Source organism: Panulirus ornatus, chromosome 10 (genome assembly GCF_036320965.1).
Source record: "Panulirus ornatus isolate Po-2019 chromosome 10, ASM3632096v1, whole genome shotgun sequence".
Lineage (NCBI taxonomy): Eukaryota > Metazoa > Arthropoda > Malacostraca > Decapoda > Palinuridae > Panulirus > Panulirus ornatus.
In genome coordinates this window covers 17,546,911-17,569,275 of record NC_092233.1, presented here as the reverse complement: position 1 = coordinate 17,569,275, position 22,365 = coordinate 17,546,911, and the positions used below count along the sequence as shown (strand labels likewise).

The 22,365-nt window shown below is 42.4% G+C and overlaps 1 protein-coding gene across 2 annotated transcripts in view; it reads left to right on the top strand.

Moving 5' to 3' along the window:
* The window catches only part of LOC139750814 (uncharacterized), a 165,923-nt gene extending 155,918 nt beyond the window's left edge, over positions 1 to 10,005 (top strand). For both annotated transcript variants that reach the window (XM_071665579.1, XM_071665580.1), the window contains 2 exons: positions 2,159 to 2,323; positions 5,470 to 10,005. In XM_071665579.1, the coding sequence (XP_071521680.1) occupies positions 2,159 to 2,323; positions 5,470 to 9,613 (4,309 nt within the window). In that variant the 3' untranslated portion in view covers positions 9,614 to 10,005. The remainder of the gene's footprint in view (positions 1 to 2,158; positions 2,324 to 5,469) is intronic.
* The last annotated feature ends 12,360 nt before the right edge of the window (positions 10,006 to 22,365 follow it).

Below are 22,365 nucleotides of genomic sequence, written 5' to 3'. Positions count from 1 at the left end.
TAAACATGGTGAGTTTATTTGATCGTAGAATTATCCTTGGTGCCTGAAGAATGTGCAATATATTTTGCTGTTGGTGGACGTAGCTTGACACTGATGGTCTTAGTGACCTTGGCAGATGACAGGCCCAGAACCGTAACAGTTTAAACATTCTGAGGTTAGGCACTTGGGTGAGGGTGGGGTGGAACATGTATCATCTGGTAATTTATTTTCTAAAATATCCCGACGTCGTTTGAACTTTTACCAGTTGTCTTTCATTGTGAGGTGTAGCATAAAGACTTGTACCAATATATTTGTACAAATGCTGCATTGGTCATTACTGCTTGAAAAAGATTTCATTTATATCTAATTTACCGAGGTTTCCTTTGCCACGCTGAGTTTATTTTATAAGGAAGATATGCCAAGTTAGAGAGGATGATGCAAGAAAAAAAGATTTAACATCTTTCAGATTATTGTTATGGTACGTATTTTTATATAATCACCTCAGGATGTCTCTCGGAAAGTCCTGGTGTCTGCCTGGAAACCTTTGTAGTAGCTCCTGCAGCCCAAGACTACGCTGTTGGATTGGAATGTAGATTCATTTGGAGAGAAATTCTTTGACGAGTCTCGCAATTATACAGCCTCGCCACGGTAGCTTCACACTCTCACGGTGTAACATTGAGCAGACAGAGTCCAGTAACACCGATAAGGTACTTGTATCATAGTATACAGCTGCCATTTTCCCACTGACCGCTGCTTCTCGTGTTGTGCTTGTGTTTAGCGAAATGAAATGGTGCATGGGTTCTGGGATTTCCACACATACCTGTAATAGTTAACTCGTTAAGCACAATGGTACGACTATTTGGCATGATGGCCTGGCTTCTGTTCTGATCCTTTAAGGGTCAATTCAAAGGCCACATCATCATGCAGTGGAGTTGTGTCATGATGCTGAATGTGTCAGTAACGTATTAAGTACAGGTGGAAGTGGAGGGATGGCTCCTCCCGTTCTGTGACGTGTTGCGTTGGGCCTACCAGGTGTTCACGCAAACAAAACTGGATATTATGAGGAATTAGTGATAATGGAACAATGACGTGGCGTGGTATTACTGCATCCACGGAATTTAGTTCCATGGATGCAGACAGTACGAATTATGTACATATGTATATATATATATATATATATATATATATATATATATATATATATATATATATATATATATATATATATATATATATATGTCTGTGTGTGTATATATATGTATACGTTGAGATGTATAGGTATGTATATTTGCGTATGTGGACGTGTATGTATATACATGTGTATGTGGGTGGTACATTTAGGGGATTTTTTTTTTTTTACATTTTCCAGGAAGGTGGTTATGCTGTGCACCCTTCTTGATGGAATTTTGTAAATAGTTTGCTAATACGTCAAGCATGATGCTGTCTACACAGGAAGGGGTGTACACACAGGAATTGTGATGGAAATATTGTGGATATTGTATTATGCTCGTATGTAAAGCATAATACTAATTGTTAACACAAGGTGGAGGTGTATATGTTGGAATCTTGATGGAATTCTTTTGAATATTGTGCTCTTACGTCAAGCATAAGGCAAAATGTCAACAGCCACCAAACAGTGGAACTCTTACACTCATGTTAATCACAGTACTGACTTGGTAGGTAGGTTGTAGCATACATGGTGCCTTTTTAATGAGCATGGACCATTTGAAGATTAGTGACGAATGTACACCATTTACAACGATTGTATTTGTCTCATAAGTGATGCAGAGCATTTCCGTTGAACTGGTTTTACTGATAGCCAACCCCCTGAACTTGTATGGATGGATACCAGGAGACACAAACAAAGAACAAAGAGCATTTGTTGAACTAAAGTCACACTCATCCATTACCCAGAATCGTTGTTTTGTTTGACCTCGAATTTGTATTGGCTATCTCTCTCTATCAAGGAGCCAATTCCTGAGGTGAGAGGCAAGCCTCATGGTACGGTTGTCATTTAGTTGTGACTTATTCCGAATTATTTGTCAAAAATGATTACTTCTGTTAACATATTGTATCTCAGTAACATATTCCCTAAGATTATGCATTATTTACCTTTTTTGTAATAGTTTTGTTGAGGTTTTGAGTGAGATTGTAGTCAGTCTTTCCTTGTTTTCCACAGCCGGACCAGCGGCGCCGCTAACATGAGCATCATCATACGGCTCCAGAACCTCCCTTGGTCAGCCAATGCCCTCGATATCCGCGAGTTCTTCAAGGGCCTCTCCATCCCAGAGGGCGGCGTCCACATCGTAGGAGGAGAGCTGGGTGACGCTTTTATCGCTTTCAGGTATGATTTCAATCAGGTCGGCGTCCAGGGATGCCAATCTTGAATGCGTTGGTAGTAGTTTTTCTAATACATTTGTTGTAGTCAAAAACTCGGTGTGAACCGTTAAATTTTGAAGAGTATACGTGTGTGTGTGTTTGTAATTACTATTTGTGAGTAGTTTGAGTGTTAGAGGAAAAAAGTGTTAACACTTGTGTTGCCTCGTCTCCAAGCCTTATAAGATAGAGCACTCATTGCTTACACAATGAAATAAAACCCTCCCTGTATAGTCCCACCTGAAAGTGCTTGGCACTCAGTTGTATGCGAGAACAAGAGACCCCCTCCTACCCAAGCCACTCCATAACTAATCACTAACTCCCAGGTAGGAAAAAAAAAAAAAAACCTTGCCTCACACTTCAGTAACCTTACTCATAGAACCACCTTCCCAGCAAACGGAAAACTGACAGAACACATCCTCAATGAGATCATCTATAAAGCAATAAACAACTGCCCTCCCACCTCAGTGCTAAACACACTACATCAGAAATGTATCACAACATTACTAACATCATTTCATCATGTCCCAAAACCCATATTGCTCATGATGCAGGACCTCAACAAAGACTCCAAGCACTAACTACTCAGTTGTTCTGAGCTGTCTCCACCTCGGTACACATACAACACCAATACACTTTATGACCTATGGTCCAACCTGGTGAACATGGCCTGCTTCCTTCATGCTGTTGGAGCTTCATAAAGATAGATGGATCACCTCAAAGTCTCAGGCTGGAGTGTGTTTAGATGTATGTAACCAAGATGAGAAATAGATAGGTTATATATTTGAGGAAAGGAATCTAGATGTTCTAGCTATCAATGAAACAAAGCTCAAGGGTAAGGGGGGAAGAATGGTTTTGAGAATGTCTGAGGAGTAAAGTCAGGGGTCAGTGTGAGGGCAAGAAGTAAAGGATGGCACTTTTGCTAAAGGAGGAGTTTTGGGAGTATGAGAAAGTTGGGTCTCCACAGAGGTGTGTGATGTCACCATGACTTTAATGTGTTTATGGTGAGGGAGGTTAAGCTAATGTTTGTATGGATGGGTTGGTGAGGGAGGTTAATGCAAGGGTCTTAGAGAGAGACAAGTATTTTTTTCTCTCTTTTTTTAGGGGTGGGGGAGTCATTTGTTTTCTGGCATCACTGTGGCGCTGGCAAATTCAAGTAAGAAACTACTTGTTATCTGAGTTTGGGATAGTGTTTGAAAAGAGAAAGTTGTGAGTAAATGTGAATAAAACCAAGGTTTTTAGGTTTAGCAGTGAAGGGAGACAGGTTATTTGGAGTGTGTTCTTTAATGGAGAAAACTTTGAAGAAGTGGAGTGTTTTAGATACTTGAGAGTAGAGCATTGTTATTTTTTATATTAATACTTCATTGCCATAGCCCATATCATTGAGGTAGCACGAGTAACAGATGAAGAAAGTCTACATTCACTTACATCCCTGGCTGCTGTACATTCCTTGGTTCAGTCCATTGACATTATGTTGACCCCACATACCACATCATTCCAGTTCATGCTATCCCTGCATGCCTTTCACCCTCTTGCTTCACTCAAAATCTTTTTCATTCTATACCACCATTTCCAATTTGCTCTTCCTTTTTTCCTTCTCACTTACATAACAAACACCTATATCCTGTTTGTCTACCTCTCCTCACTCATTTTCTCTTATGTGTCCAAATCAATTTAGCATACCCTTTTCCACCCTCTCAACCATACTGTTTTTATTACTACACCTCTTTTAATACTTGCTTGATCAAACCACCTCACTCCACATATTGTCCTCAAGCATTTCACTGCCAACACATCCACCCTAATCAACACGTCTTGCATTCATACAACATTGTTGGGAGCAGTGTACCTTCAGGTACATCCATTTTTGCTCTACCTGATAAATGACCTCTCTCTCCACATTGTCCAATGCTCCCATAGCTGCCATGTCCATTTTCAGATGTCTAAAGCACTTCAAATTATTATCTATTTTTTTTTTCTATTATACTTAACGGCTGTCTCCCACGTTAGCAAGGTAGTGAAAAAAGTAAACACTATTTTCTCATCTTGGTTACATCCACACACATTTAGGCACCCTAGTCTGAGCCTTCAAGGAGGATGAGCACTCCCCATATGACTCCTTCTGTTTCCTATTTTAGAAAGTTAAGTACAAGGAGTGGGGGGGTTCCAGCCCCCTGCTCCCGCCTCCTTTAGTCACCTTCTACGACACGCGGGGAATATGTGGGAAGTATTCTTTCTCTCCTATCCATAGGGATAATAATATTAATGATAATGATAATAATTTTTATTATTATTATTGTTATTTATGCAAGGCATGGGCTACACATAAGGCTGTGGAGAGTTGTGTAGATGTGTTGGAAATGTTATGTTTAAGGACAGTATCTGGTGTGAGGTGGTGTGATTAGATAAGTAATGAATGGGTAATGAAAGAGTGTGGTTGAGAGAACAGAAGAGGGTGTGTTGAAATGGTTTGGACAAGTGGAGAGAATGAGTGAGGAAAAGTTGACAAAGAGAATATATGTGTCAGAAGTTGAGGGAACACAGAGAATGGGGAGACCAAATTAGAGATGGAAGGATGTAGTGAAAAAATTTTTGAGCAATCGGGGTTTGAACATGCAGGAGGGTGAAAGGTGTGCATGGGATAGGGTGAATTGGAACAATTTGGTATACTGGGGTCAACAAGCTGTCAATGGACCGAACCAGGTCTGTGGGCTATGGTTATGGAAAGGGAGCTGTGGTTTCAGTGCATTTGACATAATGGTTTCAGTGCATTACACATAATGGCTAGAGAGTGGATGTGAGATGTGACCTTTCTTCATCTGTTCCTAACACTGGAAATGTCAGATCAAGTATGGAAATGAAATATTCTTATTATTATTTTCATTCCTATTTGTCTCTAGCCATGGTCAGATAGCGTCAGGAGCAAACAAACGACCTCATTTGCACATATACTCACTTTAGTTTTCAAGTATAATGTATGAAGTACATTATTATCTAAAATTATTATTACTTTTTGTTCATTAGTAGTAGTAATGGTAGTATTTCAGTTATTCCTTATACTTCATAATCTTGAAAGATGATTAGTCTTAATTAACACTTATGATGCACCAACAGCACGGATGAAGATGCACGACTGGCCATGCAGAAATCAGGATCCACCCTAAAAGGAATTCAGATAACTTTGCTGTTATCCTCTAGGGCAGAAATGCAGAAGGTCATTGAGGCTGCTCGTCAGCAGGCCATGGCACTCCAGGGTTACTTGGCACCCACGGTTATCCCAACACAGCCCCAGCAACCACAAGCGCAGCAGCCCCCACAGGGACAACAAGCACCACAGCCCCAACAATCTCAGCCTCCAGTGCCTCCTGTTCCTCAGCTACAGCAAGCCTCCCTGCCCACCATGCAGCAGCAACAGCTTTCTGCAAATCCACCCTATCAAGCTCAGACACATTCTGTTAGTCTTGAAGCTCAGCAACAGATGCAGTCTCATCTCCCCTCTCATATGAATTCCCCCTCAAACCAGCCACTTATCCAGCAGGCACCTCCTGTTCCAATACCTCCCCCTACACATCCTTCTCATACACCATCCCATACACCTTCCCACACTCCTTCCCACACCCCATCCCACACTCCTTCGCAAACCTCTTCTCATATTCTTACACATACTCCCACTCATATACCCCCTCCTACTACAACTGCTGCTGCTACCAATGATTCGCACAGTGTTGTTCATTCCAATTCTACAAGTAACTCAGAAAAAAAGGAAGAGAAGAAGTCATCAACAACCTCATCATCATCATCAAAGAGGGATAACAAAGGACGTGAAAGTAGGAGACGCAGATCCAAGTCTCGCAGTAGGTCACGTTCCAGATCTCGTGACCGAGATCGTCGCCGGCGTCACAGAAGCAGGTCAAGGTCTCGTAGTCGTGATCGCAGTAGCCGTAGCCGTAGGCGTACTAGAAGCAGGGAGCGTGACCGTGGTAGAGACAGGAATCGTGACCGTGACCGTGACAAGGATCGTAGTAGCCGCCTCGGCCGTGATCGCGGTGACCGATATAGTCAAGAAACCAGTGAAGTGGCAGCTGCTTCTCAGGAGCCAACTCCAAAGGAAAATAGTAGTAGTACTGGTGGTGAAGGAATACCAGGTCTTGGTGACATTCCTAGTGCCAGCATGAGAGGACCATTGCCAAGTCTCTCAGAACCTATCAAAAACTCTCCCATCCAGACACCATCACCTGCCCCAAGCCCAGCATATACCTCAACATCTTACAGTACTCTCCCACCGTTTACTTCTGGACCACCATTTACTTTTGCAAATATGAGTGTGCCCCCTCCATCTATTCCTATTCCGCCAACATTTGCTGAACCTATGGTTACAGAAAGTAGAGATGATAACCCTGGTGTGACCGAAGGACTTGGTGATCCTATGTCTGACCATATGCATGGGAAATCTAGTAATCAGAGGAGTGGGCTTTTGGGTGGCCACACAAGAGCTCCTGGTGAAGGCCCACAAAGATCTGAACCTAAAGGTCTGTTAGGTGATGGTCCTGGTGAATCATATGGAGGCTATGCAGGTAGAGGGATGGTTTTCAGAAATAGTGATAGCTTTGGTTTCACTGGGCACTTAGGTAGTCGCTCTCATCTTGGGGAACATGAAAATGAGTATAATATGGATCATTTTGAACGTCCTTCCCAAAGAGGTTGGGACTCAAAAGATAGAGATCTATTAGCCAGTGGCAAGCAGAGAGATTTCAGAGATGACAGGGAACCAAGAGATAGTAGAAGTTTCAGAAATGATATAGAAATGAGGGAGAGTAGAGGCCCAAGGGATGAGAGGCTTATGAAGGATGGAAAAGAACCATATGAAGACAGAGGCACCCTTGATGACCAAGATCGACTTGGAGGGTGGGAGCCTCGTAGTAAAAGAGATCTGCATGAACGTGGGAGTCGTTGGGAAGATAGACATGACTTAATGGATGAAGCATCAAGTTGGCATAGTCGTAGTAGACGGGAAGGCTGGAATGGCCGTGAAGAAGACAGCTGGGTTAGTAGGAGTAGTGGAGATAAACGAGACAGTTGGAATGACAAAGAGAATTGGAAAATTGACTCTCACAGTTGGGATGATGATGGTTACTACCACAGGGATCAGGACAGACATGATGAACATGAACACTACTTAGACAGTTATAGCTATCGTGGTCATCGAGGTAGAGGATCACGAGGTAGTGAAAGAGGCCGTATTAGTCGAGGTGGACGAGGCTTTAGCTCGCGTTTTGGAGGATACCAGGAAGCTTACCAGGATGAAAACCACGAAGATGGCTATGGCTATCGTGGAGCACACAGGGGACGTGGAAGTTATCGTGGTAGGGGTGGCTCCTATAATTATCGGGAAAGTAGTACAGAATGGGGAGATGAGAGCACATGTAGTGTTGAAATCCGTAATGTACCTCCAACCTCATCTTACCGTGCAATACGTGAAATTTTCCGTGGCATTTATGTTCCCAAAACAGGCATCAAACTATTAGCTGATGAAGAAGGAAATAGAACAGATGTTGCACTCTTGCAGTTTTCGTCACCTCGGGATGCACAAAAGGCTACCAGATGCTCTGGAACTTATTTGTTTGATAGTAAATTAGAAATTAACCTCATAAGTGAGGCTACATATGAAGCAGCTGTGGATGTGAACCAAATGACACTAAGTAAAACATACACTAGTAGTACATCAACAGAAATGTCAGAAGATAAAGTTTCATGGCCAGACAGTTCATTCATTTGTGTATCATGCCTTCCGGTAGGCTGCACTGACCATGATGTTGCTCAGTTGTTTGGTGCATTTAAGATTCAAGATATTGTCTTGGAAAGAGAGAAGGGTACTCGTCAGCCATCAGGGCGATGCTTTGTGCAGCTTAGCACCCCAGAGGAAGCACAACAAGCTGTTGATAGCCTTGGCAGTGCTTCTATTGATGGTAGTCCTCTCAGAATAGATATCTGCCCACCTGATGCTATGGCACCTGCTGTTAGAGACAGAGACATGATTGAAGGCGGTAATCAACCAACCAAATCCCAGCAAGACCAAATACCAGCCCAGAAGAGCAATTCTAAACAAGATAAAAAGCAAGAGGAAAAGAAAACTGAACTTATAAATGACAAGGATTCCTTGTCAAAGATTCCTCCACTTGGTGCAGACCTGCTTACAGACTCGGTGGTAATGAAAGGAGTACCAAAAGATGCAACAGAAGCTAATATTCGAGATTTCTTTAGTGATGAAGGGTTGGTGCCAGAAGGTGTCCACTTTTGTGATGTCGGCACAAATGGGTTACGTGAAGTGTATGTAATGTTTCCTTTGATTGAAAATGCTCGACGTGCTGTAGGTAAAAGTCAGCAGCAACTATGCAAAGTTAAGGTGGAAGTAGAAATGATAGCAAAACCCATAGTCATGACAGCTATGGGTCTTCCATTTGATCCCCTTGAACTCATAAGAAAAGGACAAAAATCAGTAGCTACTGTAGTGATTGGAAAATCCGAGAATGGTACAGAGAGTTCAAGCATTGATGAAACACAGACTCAGCTTCCAAAGGAGACAGAAGAGTCAGCTTTAAAGCAAGAAAATCCATCAAAAGAACAGTCCCAGTCTACACAAGATGAGTCTTGTGAACAAGAACAGTATCCTGCTGATTCAGGACTACTCCCACGTGAAAAAGGACTACTCCAGCACCAAGCAGAGCATTCTACCCGTATGGAGCAACAGAACTCTGGTTTGTTTTCTAGTCCTGTAGGTATGGGTCAAGGTCCATATAGAGGACAATTCCCTGGTGGACCACGTGGATTCAGACCGAGAGGAGATATGAGAGGGATGAATAGAATGTCTCTGGGGATGTCACCTCGAGGACCAAGTGATGGATCGTATAGCAGAATGAGAGGTTCTTTGCCACTTTTAAGGGAACCAGTAGATAAATCTTCTGGCAGAGAAGCCATGGGAACAGCCATTCCTCCAGAGAATTTTGGTAAACCTGGATGTGTTGTTGCCCTAAGCAATGTACCTTATCGTGCCACAACTGATGATATCCTTGAGTTTTTCCAAGATTTCACATCACTTCGACCAGAGAATATTATTAGACGGTACAATGAGTTCAACCAGCCTACTGCTGATGCAAGAGTATCACTACCCTCTCCTCAGGATGCACAGAGGGCAGTGCAGGCCCTTAACAGAAAGTACATGAACAACAGACCTGTGTTTCTCACCATTGTAACTGATTAGGACATAAACTTCCAGAGTCTGCAGTATAATGAAAACCATCTACCATGTTGTTCATCAGGCTGTTGATTTAAGCTAATTTTGTTACTAAAACTGTAGCTCACAGTTCTGATAGATATTGTATATCTAAATACATATATTTTTTATTCCATTGATTTATGTACTCAGTCAAGAGTGACTTTGTACTCAAGAATTATTGGAATACACTTCTCAGTACCTGTGGATTTCATTGCATAAATATCATAGTTGTAAGATAAGATTTCACATATTTCATAAGGATGATTATGTACATATTAGTTTTTTCCTGGATTATTCAGGAATTATTACTTAAGTATTGGATAAGGTTTATGTAATTGTTTGTATATACTGTGAAGTAAAGTACTTTCTTACAAGGATATTTTGTTTTGCTTCTCCCCTATTTTTTTTTTTCTATTTTCTTTTTCAAAATTTGATGTTGAATTGTTATGCCATCCCAGAAATGCCATAATAAAGCAGAATGAGAGTGATATATCTTAATGTGATATGGAACAGGGTGATAATGCACAAGACAGGAAAGAGGCTGTATAGTAGGGATTAGAAAATATTTTTGCTTTTATAGTGTAATAGTATACCAGAAGGAATCATTGATTTTTTCTTACCCATACACACATTTTCATGTGTCCTGTCATATCTTTGCATTATTATATAAAACCACATGCCCTGGAATATTTTCTCACAAATTTACATTTATGTGTTGTTAACCACATTTCCATCTACTTACGACAAATCAAGAACATAAGGAATGCACCTTGCGTGAGTATCACCAATACTTTTACAAAAGTTTGGTACCTTCTCCATTTCCACTGGCTTACAGAGAGCAGGAATGCCCAGTTTCCTAGGTAGGGCAGACTTGCTTCCCAGTTATCTAAGGCAGGAACTTTAATGTATATACCCTTGGGAAAGGGGGGAAAAAAAGCATATTCCCTTCATATTGTAGGAGATGGCTACAGATGGTGGTAGCAGGGGGCTTGAATTCATCCCTTTCTAGTATTTTCACTTATTAAATTTTAGTTGGAACAGAAGGAGCCATGCAAAGAGAGCTCATCCTCCCCAGAGCTTCAGGCTAGGGTGTCTGAATGTGTGAATGATAGGAAGGGAGAGTTAGGTAGTATGTTTGAGAGGAACATGGATGTTCTACCTCTGAGCAAAACAGTAAAAATAGGAAAGAGAAGAATGGTTCGGTAAAGTCAGGGTCAGGGTGAGAGTGAGAGCTAAGGAAGGGGTTGCACAAAGGCTGAAGGAGTTGTGAGCATTGGTGAAAAATTTATGCGTTATGAAGGGAAACCAGAGTTTTTGAGAATGTGAAAGAGTGCAAGAAAGTAAACCCCAGAGTGACGGGTGAAAATGAAAGTGGACTGTGAGATGTGGTTGAATATTAGTTGCTTTGCACTTGGAGATAAGACTAAGAAGAGAGGTGGGTGTTTTGGGAGGAGCTGAGTAAGTGTGTTAACAGTTTTGATGCAAAGAATTGAGTATTAGTGATAAGTAACATGAATATGAGAGTGGGTAATGTGGCAGTTAAGGGTATAATGGTGAATAGCTTGTGGAGTTTTTGTGTTGAAAATGGAATTGGGGTTCAGAATACTATGTTGAAAAGGAGGGACGTACATAAGTTTATTTGAGTAAGTAGGGGGCATTATTGGATTGTGCATGAATGGAAGGGCATGCAAAGGAGAGAGACTTTGATGTGAATGTGTTGAGAGGGGCAGCTGGTGAAATGTCTGATCATTCCTTCATGAAGGTGAGGGTGAAGGTTTTTAGAGGCTTTAGAAAATAACATGGGTGGGAAGAGGATTGTGAAAGTGAGTGACTTTGCAAAAGAGGCTTGTGAGAAGAGAATGAGTGTGGAATGGTAGAAGGTGAAATGAATGAAGCAAGGGGAGTAGGTGAAGTATGGGAGGTGTTTAAGGAAGCACTGCATACATGTGCAAGAGAAGTGTGGCAGATGGGAGGTGGACAGGTGAGATGAGGAAGCTGAGTTACTAAAGAAGAGGAAATAGAGTTGAGTGAGCATTTTATGCAGGAAAGGACTGTATGAGACTGAGAGATGTGCTAGAAAAAGGTACAGGGACTGAAAAAGGGAAAGTGAGAGTTGGGTGAGCAAGTATCAGCAAACTTCAGGGAATATAAGAAAATAGGTTAATACTGTGAGAAAACAGACCAAATGAGATCATTGGTGAAGGGAGTAAGTGGAGAAGTGGTAACATAAATTTGGTGAAAAGGAGATAGAGCGAGTATTTTGAAGGTTTGTTAAATGTGTATGATGATAGAATAATGTGGAATGTTTTGGAAGTGGAGCTATGTGAAGTGAGAGTCATGAAAAGTGGTTTGTTTAAAAGAAAAGAGGTGGTGAGAACTTTTCGTAAATTGAGGTGCGGCAAATCGGCCAAGTAAAAGTAATTGCAGTTTAATTTGTTGAGAAAGGGGAAACTGTACTTAAATGATTCGAATTTTCTGTGTATGTATGGTCATGGTGAAGTGCTTTAGGATTAGCAGAATGTCTTTATAGTGCCATTATTTGAATCTAATGGGGACAAGAGGGAATGTTAAAATTGCAGAGGTTTGAGTTTGTTGAGTGCAGATGAGAGAATGATTTGAGAGCAAAGATATGTACAGAGCATCAGTTTGGGTAGGAACAATGTGGCCTCGGGAGTGGTGGATGTGTTTGCTCTGAATAATATGTGCGACAAAATACTTATAGAAACTGCAGGACCATTATGTAGCATTTATGAATGTGGAGAAAGTGTATAATAGGGCTGTAAAAGATGCTCTGTGGATGATGCTGTGAATGAATGGTGTGAGAGGAAAGCTGCGAGAAGCAGTGAAGAGCTTTTATCCAGAGTGTAAGGCATTTGTGCGAGTAGGATGAGTTGTTCCAGGTGAGGGTGGTTCTGCACCAGGGGTGTGTGATGTCATTATGGTTGTTTAATATATTTATGGATGAGGTGGTGAGGGAGGTGAATGCAAGGGTGTTGAAGAGAGGGGCATGTATTTGCAGTTTGCTGTAGGTGGGAGGGGGGGTCAGTTGTTTTCTGATGACTCAGCACAAGTGACAGAGGGGAGTGAGAGACTGCAGGAGCTGTGTGTGAAAGGAGAAAGTTGAGAGTAGATGTGAAAAAAGATTTTCATTAAGTTCAGCAGTGAAGAGACAAGTTGTTTGGGGTGCAAGTTTGAATGGACAGAACTTGGAGGCAGTTGAGTTTTAGGTACGTGGGAGTAGTTATGGCAGTATATGGTACCATGGGAGCTTAAATCAGCTATTAGATGCATTGAGGGCAAAGATGGGTGCTGTAAAGATTTGTGGCCTTTAAGTAAGTGTAAAAATGGCGGATGTGTTAGAAAATATTAACGATATGTGATGGGAGTTGATCGAATAAAAAGTGACAGGGTGAGAGAGAGGTTACGTAGTAAGAGGGGTATGAATGAGAGAGCTGAGGAGGACGTATACATTTCAAAAGTAGAGGGAACAAGGAAATAGGGGAAGCCTAGGAGAAGTTAGTTCGATGGAGTGAAAGATTCCCTGAAGGCCCTGAGCCTGAACATGCATGTGTGAGGCATGCAAGAGATAGGTCGAACAGGCGCGATGTGGTGTTCCGTCAGTGGGCTGAACCAGGTCATATGGAGCTGTCTTGAGAGACCACGGACAGATATAGGGAGCTCTGGTATCAATGCATTAAACATAACAGCTACACTTTGAATGTGGGCGAAGACGTCACTTCGTCTCAACCTCGCTAACGCGGGAAAAGAAAAAATAGAGGTCATTATGTATACCCTTGTATCTTCCCATTACGTGTCCACATTTCTGTATCAGTCTTGACCCAATGATACGCTAGCATGATAAGAGGAAGGCCGCAGGGGTGAGGGTGGGAGGATCCCAGAGTTGAGCCCTCGTCTATTTAATGTGTGTCAACTTGCACGTTTCCACATTTCTTGATCACTCGGGTCATTCTCTAGGAACTCCTGCAGATTGAAGGAATCGATACCTTGTAGGAAAATTATGAATTCCTTTGGAGTGAGAGATCATATGACGAAACTGTACTCCGAATCATACAATCTTGATCGCCGTTTCCGCAAGGTAGCCACAGAAACAGACGAAGAAAGGCCGCATCTGCTCACATTCATTCTCTTATCTGTTATGTGTAATGCACCGCTACTAAAACCACAGCTCCCACTCCTCAACCAGGCCCTACAGCCCTTCCCGTGGTTTATCCGGACACTTCACTTGTCCTAGTTCAGTCCACTGACCACGTCGACACTTGTATACAGAATGGTTCCAATTCACTTTCCCTCGCACGCTTTTTTCACCCTCCTATTTGTTCAAGCTCCAGTCACTCAAAATTTTTCACTTCATCCCTCCGTCTGAAATTTAATTTCAGTTCTTGTTCCTTCCACTCCGTCTGAAATTTAATTTCAGTTCTTGTTCCTTCCACTTCCTTACAAATATGTCCTCTTGTCAATATATAAACACGTTAATGAGATAGCCTTGACTAGGATTAGGTCCATTTCATCGCAGCTAACATGAAAAAAATAACCTGATTGGGTGAAGAATTCGTACATCTACACAAGCAAGTTACTAAATCAGTACTCGTGAGTAGTTGGGTCGAAATCAGTATCATGTTCCACTGCTACTTATTCTGAGGGCTGGCAGTCTCACCCTCCATCCCATCTCATGGGAAAGGTTAATAGGATTTTCCCAAAGAATGTCTGTCATTGTTTACAATCTAATTGTTATCATGTCGAGCATCACACACTTGAAACTTTCCGTAATGCGTTGCCATGAATACCTTGCATTGATGGTGCACTTACTATAATGGGATATACTTATTTTCTATTTTCTTAGTGTACAGATAGACTGGGAAAAGGAGAATGCCACAAATAAAGGTCCAATGATTATGATGAGGGATTAGGAGAGCAGAGAATCTTGTGGATCGAGATTGTTACGGCAACTGCAACATGCCATTGCCAAGACCCATTTTTGTTGACGGGAATTAAGTTCGTTATTTCAAAACTTATCACACAATACTTGCTGTCATTATTTTGATTCCATGTTGCATAAGAAAAATAGGTTGTACTGCTGCTTAACTCTGTGTGGACTTTGATATGTACATAGGTAATATCATATCTGGCATCTCATACATCCGCATCCTTCGACATTCAAACATAGGCTATGGTCGTCGTGTGAAGTAGGTGTACAGCATCAATAATATTTCCTGCTTGTACGTGTCCTTTGTGCATATTATTATCTAAGTACAGGAAATTTTTACCTTTATAAGAAGTGTTAGTTTCCAGAGTACTAGGTGGCAGGTAGCCACCAACCAGGGAGGTATGTTACCAGTGCTTACTGTCTGGGTAACGGGAGGGTTAGTGGGTTCAGTGCCTGTCAAGTGGCATTCCTTTGTTCCAGCTAGCTGTCTTATCTTTCTGCCTCACCCACACGTGGGCAGGTGGCTTTCAGTCCACAAACATACAGTATCTACGTCTCCTGCGCTACACATAACAACACGTAACTTACAAGATGTTGCTCATTATAAGTTGATTTATTATATTTTTCAGTATCCCGGTTTCTCTTGTTAGGTTGGCACAAATAGTGCATTCGAATCATTGCACAATCTCAAGACACCTTGTCAGTCAATTATTCTGTTCTACACACAAACAAATAGTCTGAACAATATGAGAGCCAGTTTAACAATACCATGAAATCAGTCACAAGAAGCAGGACCAGCTTCCCCAGGGCGAATTGTCACGGCTGTACACTCTGTCACTTCATTCAGGCAGCCATGAATTAGTTGACAGGTATAAACTGCGTTGAATGGATGAATTGCTTTTGAAAGTTTCAACCATATCGAGCGTGGCAGTAATGTCACGGTGATTATTTTAGTTTTCCTTTATTTTCCGTCAAAGGCTTTTAAGTTGTATGTGAGAATAATGTTAGGACACAGTCCTTCATATATTATAATGAGGTAGAAGGTAGTTCATTACTCGAAATTTAATTCAAGGTTTAGAAAATATTGTTTACATATATATATAACGCCACAAGAGTATATAAATTGAATATGATTCTACTGGTTTAGTGTTATGTTGATTAATTCACCCAGAAATGATTATACTTGTACATTTTACTGATTTATTGTCATATGAGCAAGAACACACACACACACACACACACAAAGGAAAGGCTAGAATCTTTACATTTGCCCTGCATGAAAGAAAGAAGAGTGAGAGGTGATCTGATCACAACCTATAAGATTTTTAAGTCAAATCATTGTTGTAGATAAACATTCCTTCGAAATATGCAGAATTAGGACAGCTAGATGACCACATGAAACGAGAAACGTTAAAAAAAATGTGTATGAATGGTGGAATGAAATGACTGAAGACAATTCATTCAGACAGCATACAGAAATTTATAAAGTATGATAGATAATGTTCTAGATATGGAGCCCTTCGAGTGTTAAACGCCCTCCCCATACATTACACACATACACACACAAGGGCCACTGTGGTGCAGTAATTAGCGTTACTGATCATGAGTCATAACGGGCCCACGCAGGGTCGGACCCGCTTGGGTTCGAATCCAGGGCGCGGTAATTTACCACCCAACCCAAGTGTTCACCCTCCCCGTGGGACTGGTCGATAAATGAACACGTAGCTTAAGTTGTGTGAGAGTGTTACAAACACAGTAGAGTAAAAACACGCACGGTACATACAGGCACAGCCAACGGGGCAAGTCGAATGTAAAACTTTCTCCTCAAACAGGCAATGTTAATCACACACACACACACTCAACCCATTCCCTTGCTCAAGCAACAGTGGTCGTAGGCACCTCCCTCCAGCATACCTTGATCAGTACTCTCGAGGTATAAGGAAGGAAAAAGAATGTCGGAGACAAAAATAAATGTTTATCTCCGGAGGTTCGGCCGGTGTTACTCCCTCCCTCCCTCCCTCCCTGGCGTTGCAGGTGTGGTGGGTCTCAGTTGACGACCAGCCACCATACTACGTATATTAGGGAGCCATGGACGTGGAAGTTTATCCCCAGTACGAAAGAGAACTTTCCTAAGGATAACCACTGCAAAATCTCCGTTAATCTCCTAAACTACAGTAACGAACTTGACCTTACCTAGGGTGAAATTGGGTTTAGTTTAGTTTCATGAAGGCTTCTTTGAAGGTTACTTAATCGTGTTTTCGTTTAGTGTTGCAGTTTTAAGGCTACGTAGCCTTGTTTCTGTTGTAGATAAGAAATAGTGTACCAAGCCGGTCTCATTCATGCGACCTCTCTCTCTCTCTCTCTCTCTCTCTCTCTCTCTCTCTCTCTCTCTCTCTCTCTCTCTCTCTCTCTCTCACTCTACATTGATGTATGTGCCAACAAACTTCGTTTCCCTTTAGTAAGTACCGACACAATAGGACAGCAGACTGTAGCACATAGTTTGCCTGCAGGAGGTGCCAAGTTGATTGTTTATGTATATATATTATGTATCAGAGAGAGAGAGAGAGAGAGTGGGGCGTGCGTGTGTCATTACCTATTTTGTATTTACGTATTTTTTTTTTTCTTTTCTCTAGAACGTGGTGGGAATTCTATTTTGTGGGGCCGCATCACTGTGAATATTCTTTTAGATTTGTGAATGCTTTCTGCATGAACCACCTCTTCAACCGTTATATTTCTTTCATCCACTACTCTTATACTATAAAAGTACTTCCTCGTTTTTTCATGAAGTTTCTTGATTAACTACCTGTTATATATGTGTGTGCGTGTGTGTGTGTGTGTGTGTGTATAATTTATTTCAAACAAGGTGGATGCCTCTAGATTATATAAGCACTGCCAGAAATTCAACTTAGCCACTTAATGTATACTAGGTATGTAAACTAAAGGAAAATCGTAGGTGTTCTCTCCCGATATATATATATATATATATATATATATATATATATATATATATATATATACACACACACACACACACGCGCACACCACATCATATCAATGAATTGGTTTTGTCTGGCCGTACAATAAGAGCAAGTGGAATCAAATGACAGGATAGAAATTCGTATTTGCTGGCAGCGAGAGCGGCTGATGTCATTCTTATATTTACCCCAGACACCACCAGGTGTTGGTCATTCCCATCTTGGAACATCACACCATTTCTCTTAGTAATGAGGTGCGCTTCCGTACGAGACTTATGCCATATGCTGATTTCATGGGATGGGTTCAGCAAATGGTGATTGTATCTACTGTCTTTACGTCCCTGTGACGTGTTATGAATGGTTGAGGTTCAGGTGGTATGACAGTCACCACTGTAATAGCTGGGTGTGAGTGGAGACCTCAGCAGGACAAACACCTTTACTATTTTGCGTATAAATAAGACAATTGATGCGTTAATTGTAACATATGTAGAGAGGGAGGGTTAATGCCCAACAGACACCCTCCCATCACACAAGACATTTCAAGAGATCTAATAGGTAAAACTTCCTTTCCTCCAACCGAATTCTGTACAGTTAGCTGGGAGTCAGCCTAGCCAACCTCTCGTCTCCAAGATTACGTACTTGGGGGAGGAGGGACAGAAGCCAAGTGCCAATCTTCAGAGGCTACAGTTTTAACGTGGGAGGTTAATGCGTCACAAAAGCCTTTGGAATGAGTCTGAGTTGAGGGTGATAGGTAGCAACAACAGGCTGCGGCTCTAACAATCTCCCTCCGCCATGAACTCTGAGACGGTCGGGGCCACAGACCGGCTTGACGCTTCGCCAGGAACTTCGTCCATAGCAACAGGCTGGCAGCAGAGGCGACAGACTCTGTGCCCGGGGCAAGCTTCTCTACAGCCAGGGCTCGGCGGCGGGAGAGAATGTCGCGCGGGGAGAAAATATCCGTCTGGCAGGGAAGTTTTTCTTTTATTTCTTGACGGGAATCTGTGATTTATCTCTCTCTCTCTCTCTCTCTCTCTCTCTCTCTCTCTCTCTCTCTCTCTCTCTCTCTCTCTCTCTCTCTCTCTCTCTCTCTTCCTGAAGATGAGGACGTGACAGGTTATTGCCACAGGCATGTTAGTGTGGTACGACCCGTACGATGGGTCGACCCTTGGGTTACACAGCGTGGCCTTTCGAGCTTCGACAGACCGGGCCATCATATTCAAGGGTCGTACCTTTGTACGCGAGTCGTATCGTCGTGCTAAGGGTCGTACCGTCGAGCTCCAGGGGTTACTATTGAAGATAAGTTCATCAGACAGCAACCATCTGCTCCACCATGACCGCACGCTGCCTTTCTATGCCACCAGAACAAGAGACACTGCATGACAGGTGGTATGGCAGATGCAGTGACAGATGTCATGTCGGGTGAGGCGACTTGCAATGGCAAGTGAGAGGCGACATGAATTTTGGGTAAGGAAGTCACATGTAACAGTATCCTACGAAAGGTTGAGAGGATTGCGTGTCCCTGGACTGCCAGAAAGCCTTTGACGCGGTCGTTTAGCAGGTTGGTGAAAGATCTTTAAACAGGAATACGGGGGAGACTCCTTCAGGGGTAGAAGTTTAAAGCTGCACCATAACTTATAGAAAAGTCCCGCAGGAGGGCAGCAGTGATGATACCAGGATTATGAGAGTCAAGTTACAACGATACGCTAGAAGATATAAACTAGCCTAGCTTGGAAGAGAAAAGAGGAAGGGGTAACTTCATCACATCCCCTTTAGTTTTAAGCCAGTTTAATGATGACAGTTAAACACGAAACTTATTGTAAGAAGTCGTAAATGAAGTACTTTTATAACAAAAGAATAGTGGACGAAGAATAAATTGGTGAAACTGAAAGGAAACAGCAAACAAAAGTGCCAAAATCTGTATGATTGTAACCGTCCAAGTGACAATGACACGTAGAGTGACTTGCAGTGTAGGTGGGTTAACATGCAGTGACAGGAGGGGTGACATACAATGACACTGGGGTGACGTACAGTGACAGATGGGGTAACATACAGTGGCAGGCTTGGTAATAAACAGTGATAGGTGGGGTAACATTCAGTGACAGGTAGGGTGACATACAGTGATATGGGATGACATACGGTGACAAGTGGGATAAAATTACAGTGACATAGGCTAACATACAGGTAGGTTGACGTACAGTAATGTGACATTTCCTTATTCTTCTGAGACCGTACACCCAGTACGTCAACTAGATCGAAAGTGAATTAAGAAATAGAAGCACAGAAGAAAACTATAGAGAAATTATAGCCAGATGCGCCAACACGAGGAACTGTTATTAGCCAGTGCTGCTTTTGTTAAATTCTTTAGTCATTACATGTCCCCTAATCTAATGAACGCATAGCCTAATGTTTAAGATAACCTAAATCCAATCTGAACTGACCTTAAGCTAACAAGTCGCAGCAAACCTAACTTAGATCTAATCTAGCCTAGTGTAGCGACGTTAGCATAGATCTAACCAATCCTATAATGTATGTTTGACGAGCAATGTGGATTCTCAATCTTCTTTAGGTTGCGAAAACTTCCTATGTTATGTTTAAAGCTCCTTCCTCCACTCCGTTCAGTGCCCGCACCTACCTCCTACCTTGGAGACGCAGTACGACTTACAACGACCTACTGAATCATCATATGACGACCCCATCCCGTCATGAGCACAGGTAGAGAGTTGCCACAGTGTTGATCTGGACATAGCAGTAAGCCAACCTGACTCACACCAGCTCACGGAATTTCCCATGAAGGATATCTCTCATGGTTTATGTTCTATGTCGAACATACAACTACTCAGATTTTGCTGACATATTTGTTGTATTGCAAGCAAGACGTAGGTACGACCTTTCAGCACGGCGGTGCTGCGTGTGAGGACGGGGATGCTAACCCCAAGTACGACTATACGATCCTTGGGTAACGATAGCGTTGGTCTGATCCTTTAAAGTGTCAAGGTAAACCTATAATGTGAAATTGGTGAACACGATCTCAGAAGTTGGTCATAACGATCTCAGACGTTAATAGAGAAGCTATCTGAGATGTTCTCTGCGACGTTGGTACAAATGATATGGGAGAGCCAGTCCATCACGGCCAGGAGTCATATCATCGTGTTCAAGCGTCGTTACCAAGCACTTCAGGTGCTGCTATTATGCCGTCTATGTGTTCGTGTCTCCTTTACCCAAATGTTCGGTTGTTGGTCTCTTTATCATAATTTGGGTTCTCAAGATGAAATTGGTCTAACTGCCGATCGTAATGAAAGTTATTTTCCTGTAACAGTAACGATAATGATATGATAATGATATTATTCCCCACGGGAAGGCGTAGCAAACTAATAAAAAAAAAAAAGACTAGATGGCGCTGGTGCAGCCCTTATTGTTTACGTTGGACATGTGAGCTTTCCTGTGGACTGTGCTCGAGATTTTGGTATTTTCCTGCACAAGCTGGAAGGTGCAAACGCTCAGTAGCATTGAACCAGATGGTATCTGAGTTTTCCTAGTAAGTATTATAAAGATTGTTGTTTTTAACATTTGAACACAATTTGCATGCGTAGTTTCCGTTCCATGTGTTTTCACCAATCTCTCCTCTGAATTACTTTCTCATGAAGCTTCGAGTCACTGTTTCGTGAACTTTCATAGTTGTCCCGTGAAGCTTTATCTACTGTGTAGGGAAGTCTCGACCCAGTGTTCCCTTGCCGAGTGAGGCCTTGAAGCTCCAGGAAAGAGGAATTCTCGTGATTGGAGAGAGAGAGAGAGAGAGAGAGAGAGAGAGAGAGAGAGAGAGAGAGAGAGAGAGATGCGCTTCTGTCATTCATACGATATGTCGGAATAACAGGATGTGAACGTTTTGGGCTGAAACCACGTGGATCGTCCATAATGAAGTCTCGTTCGTATGTACTTATGTTCGGGTATATTATTGTCAGTTTCGACGTAAAGAATCAGTTCTTCAAATGTTCATGTATTCAGCACTTTCTAAATAAGTTGTTATTAAGAACCGAGTAGGACTACCGGTCGCAAGATATTAACGGTCTATATAGCATCGAAGACAAGGACTGGATACCTGACAGGAGTTCAACATTACCACGGAGCGGAAGCAAGGTACCATCCGTCCACCCCTCCTTCATTTTTTTACTTGTTCTCCTGCTGTCTGTATAGGCTTTCGTGATCTGTAGCTTAGAAGATGCTGCACGACCGTTCATTACGGGGTACCCCTTCTCTCTTCCTGGTTTTCTACCATGGTTTCCCAAGTCAGTAAACGGGTATCATCAGAGTACCTGTGCCACAGGTTGTATGCCTACCGTAAGGTTACAGACCCATAGTAGGGTCCGAGCTTTTCTTTACCATACCACATCTCCATCTCTTGCCCTCCTTATTCACACTCTCAAGAATTTTAATTACCTCTTGCCCTTCACCCAATGTTGCACCTTATACCAACCTCCTCACTCAGTGTTCTGCCTTATCCTTCGCCTTCACTCAGTGTTCTGCCTCCCCCCACCCAGTGTTCTGCATCACCCCTCACTCATTGTTCTACCTCCCCCTCAACCAGTGTTCTACCTCTTCCTCACCCACTGTTTTGCCTCACCCCTCACCCAGTGCTCTGCCTCACCCCTCATCGTCACCCATTATTCTGCTTCATTCCTTAACCAGAGTTGTGCCACACACACACACACACACACACACACACACACACACACACACACACACACAGCGTTACTGGTCATGAGTCATCACTGGCCTGCCTGGAGTTCGGCCCACATGGGTTCGAATCCTAGGCGGGGTAG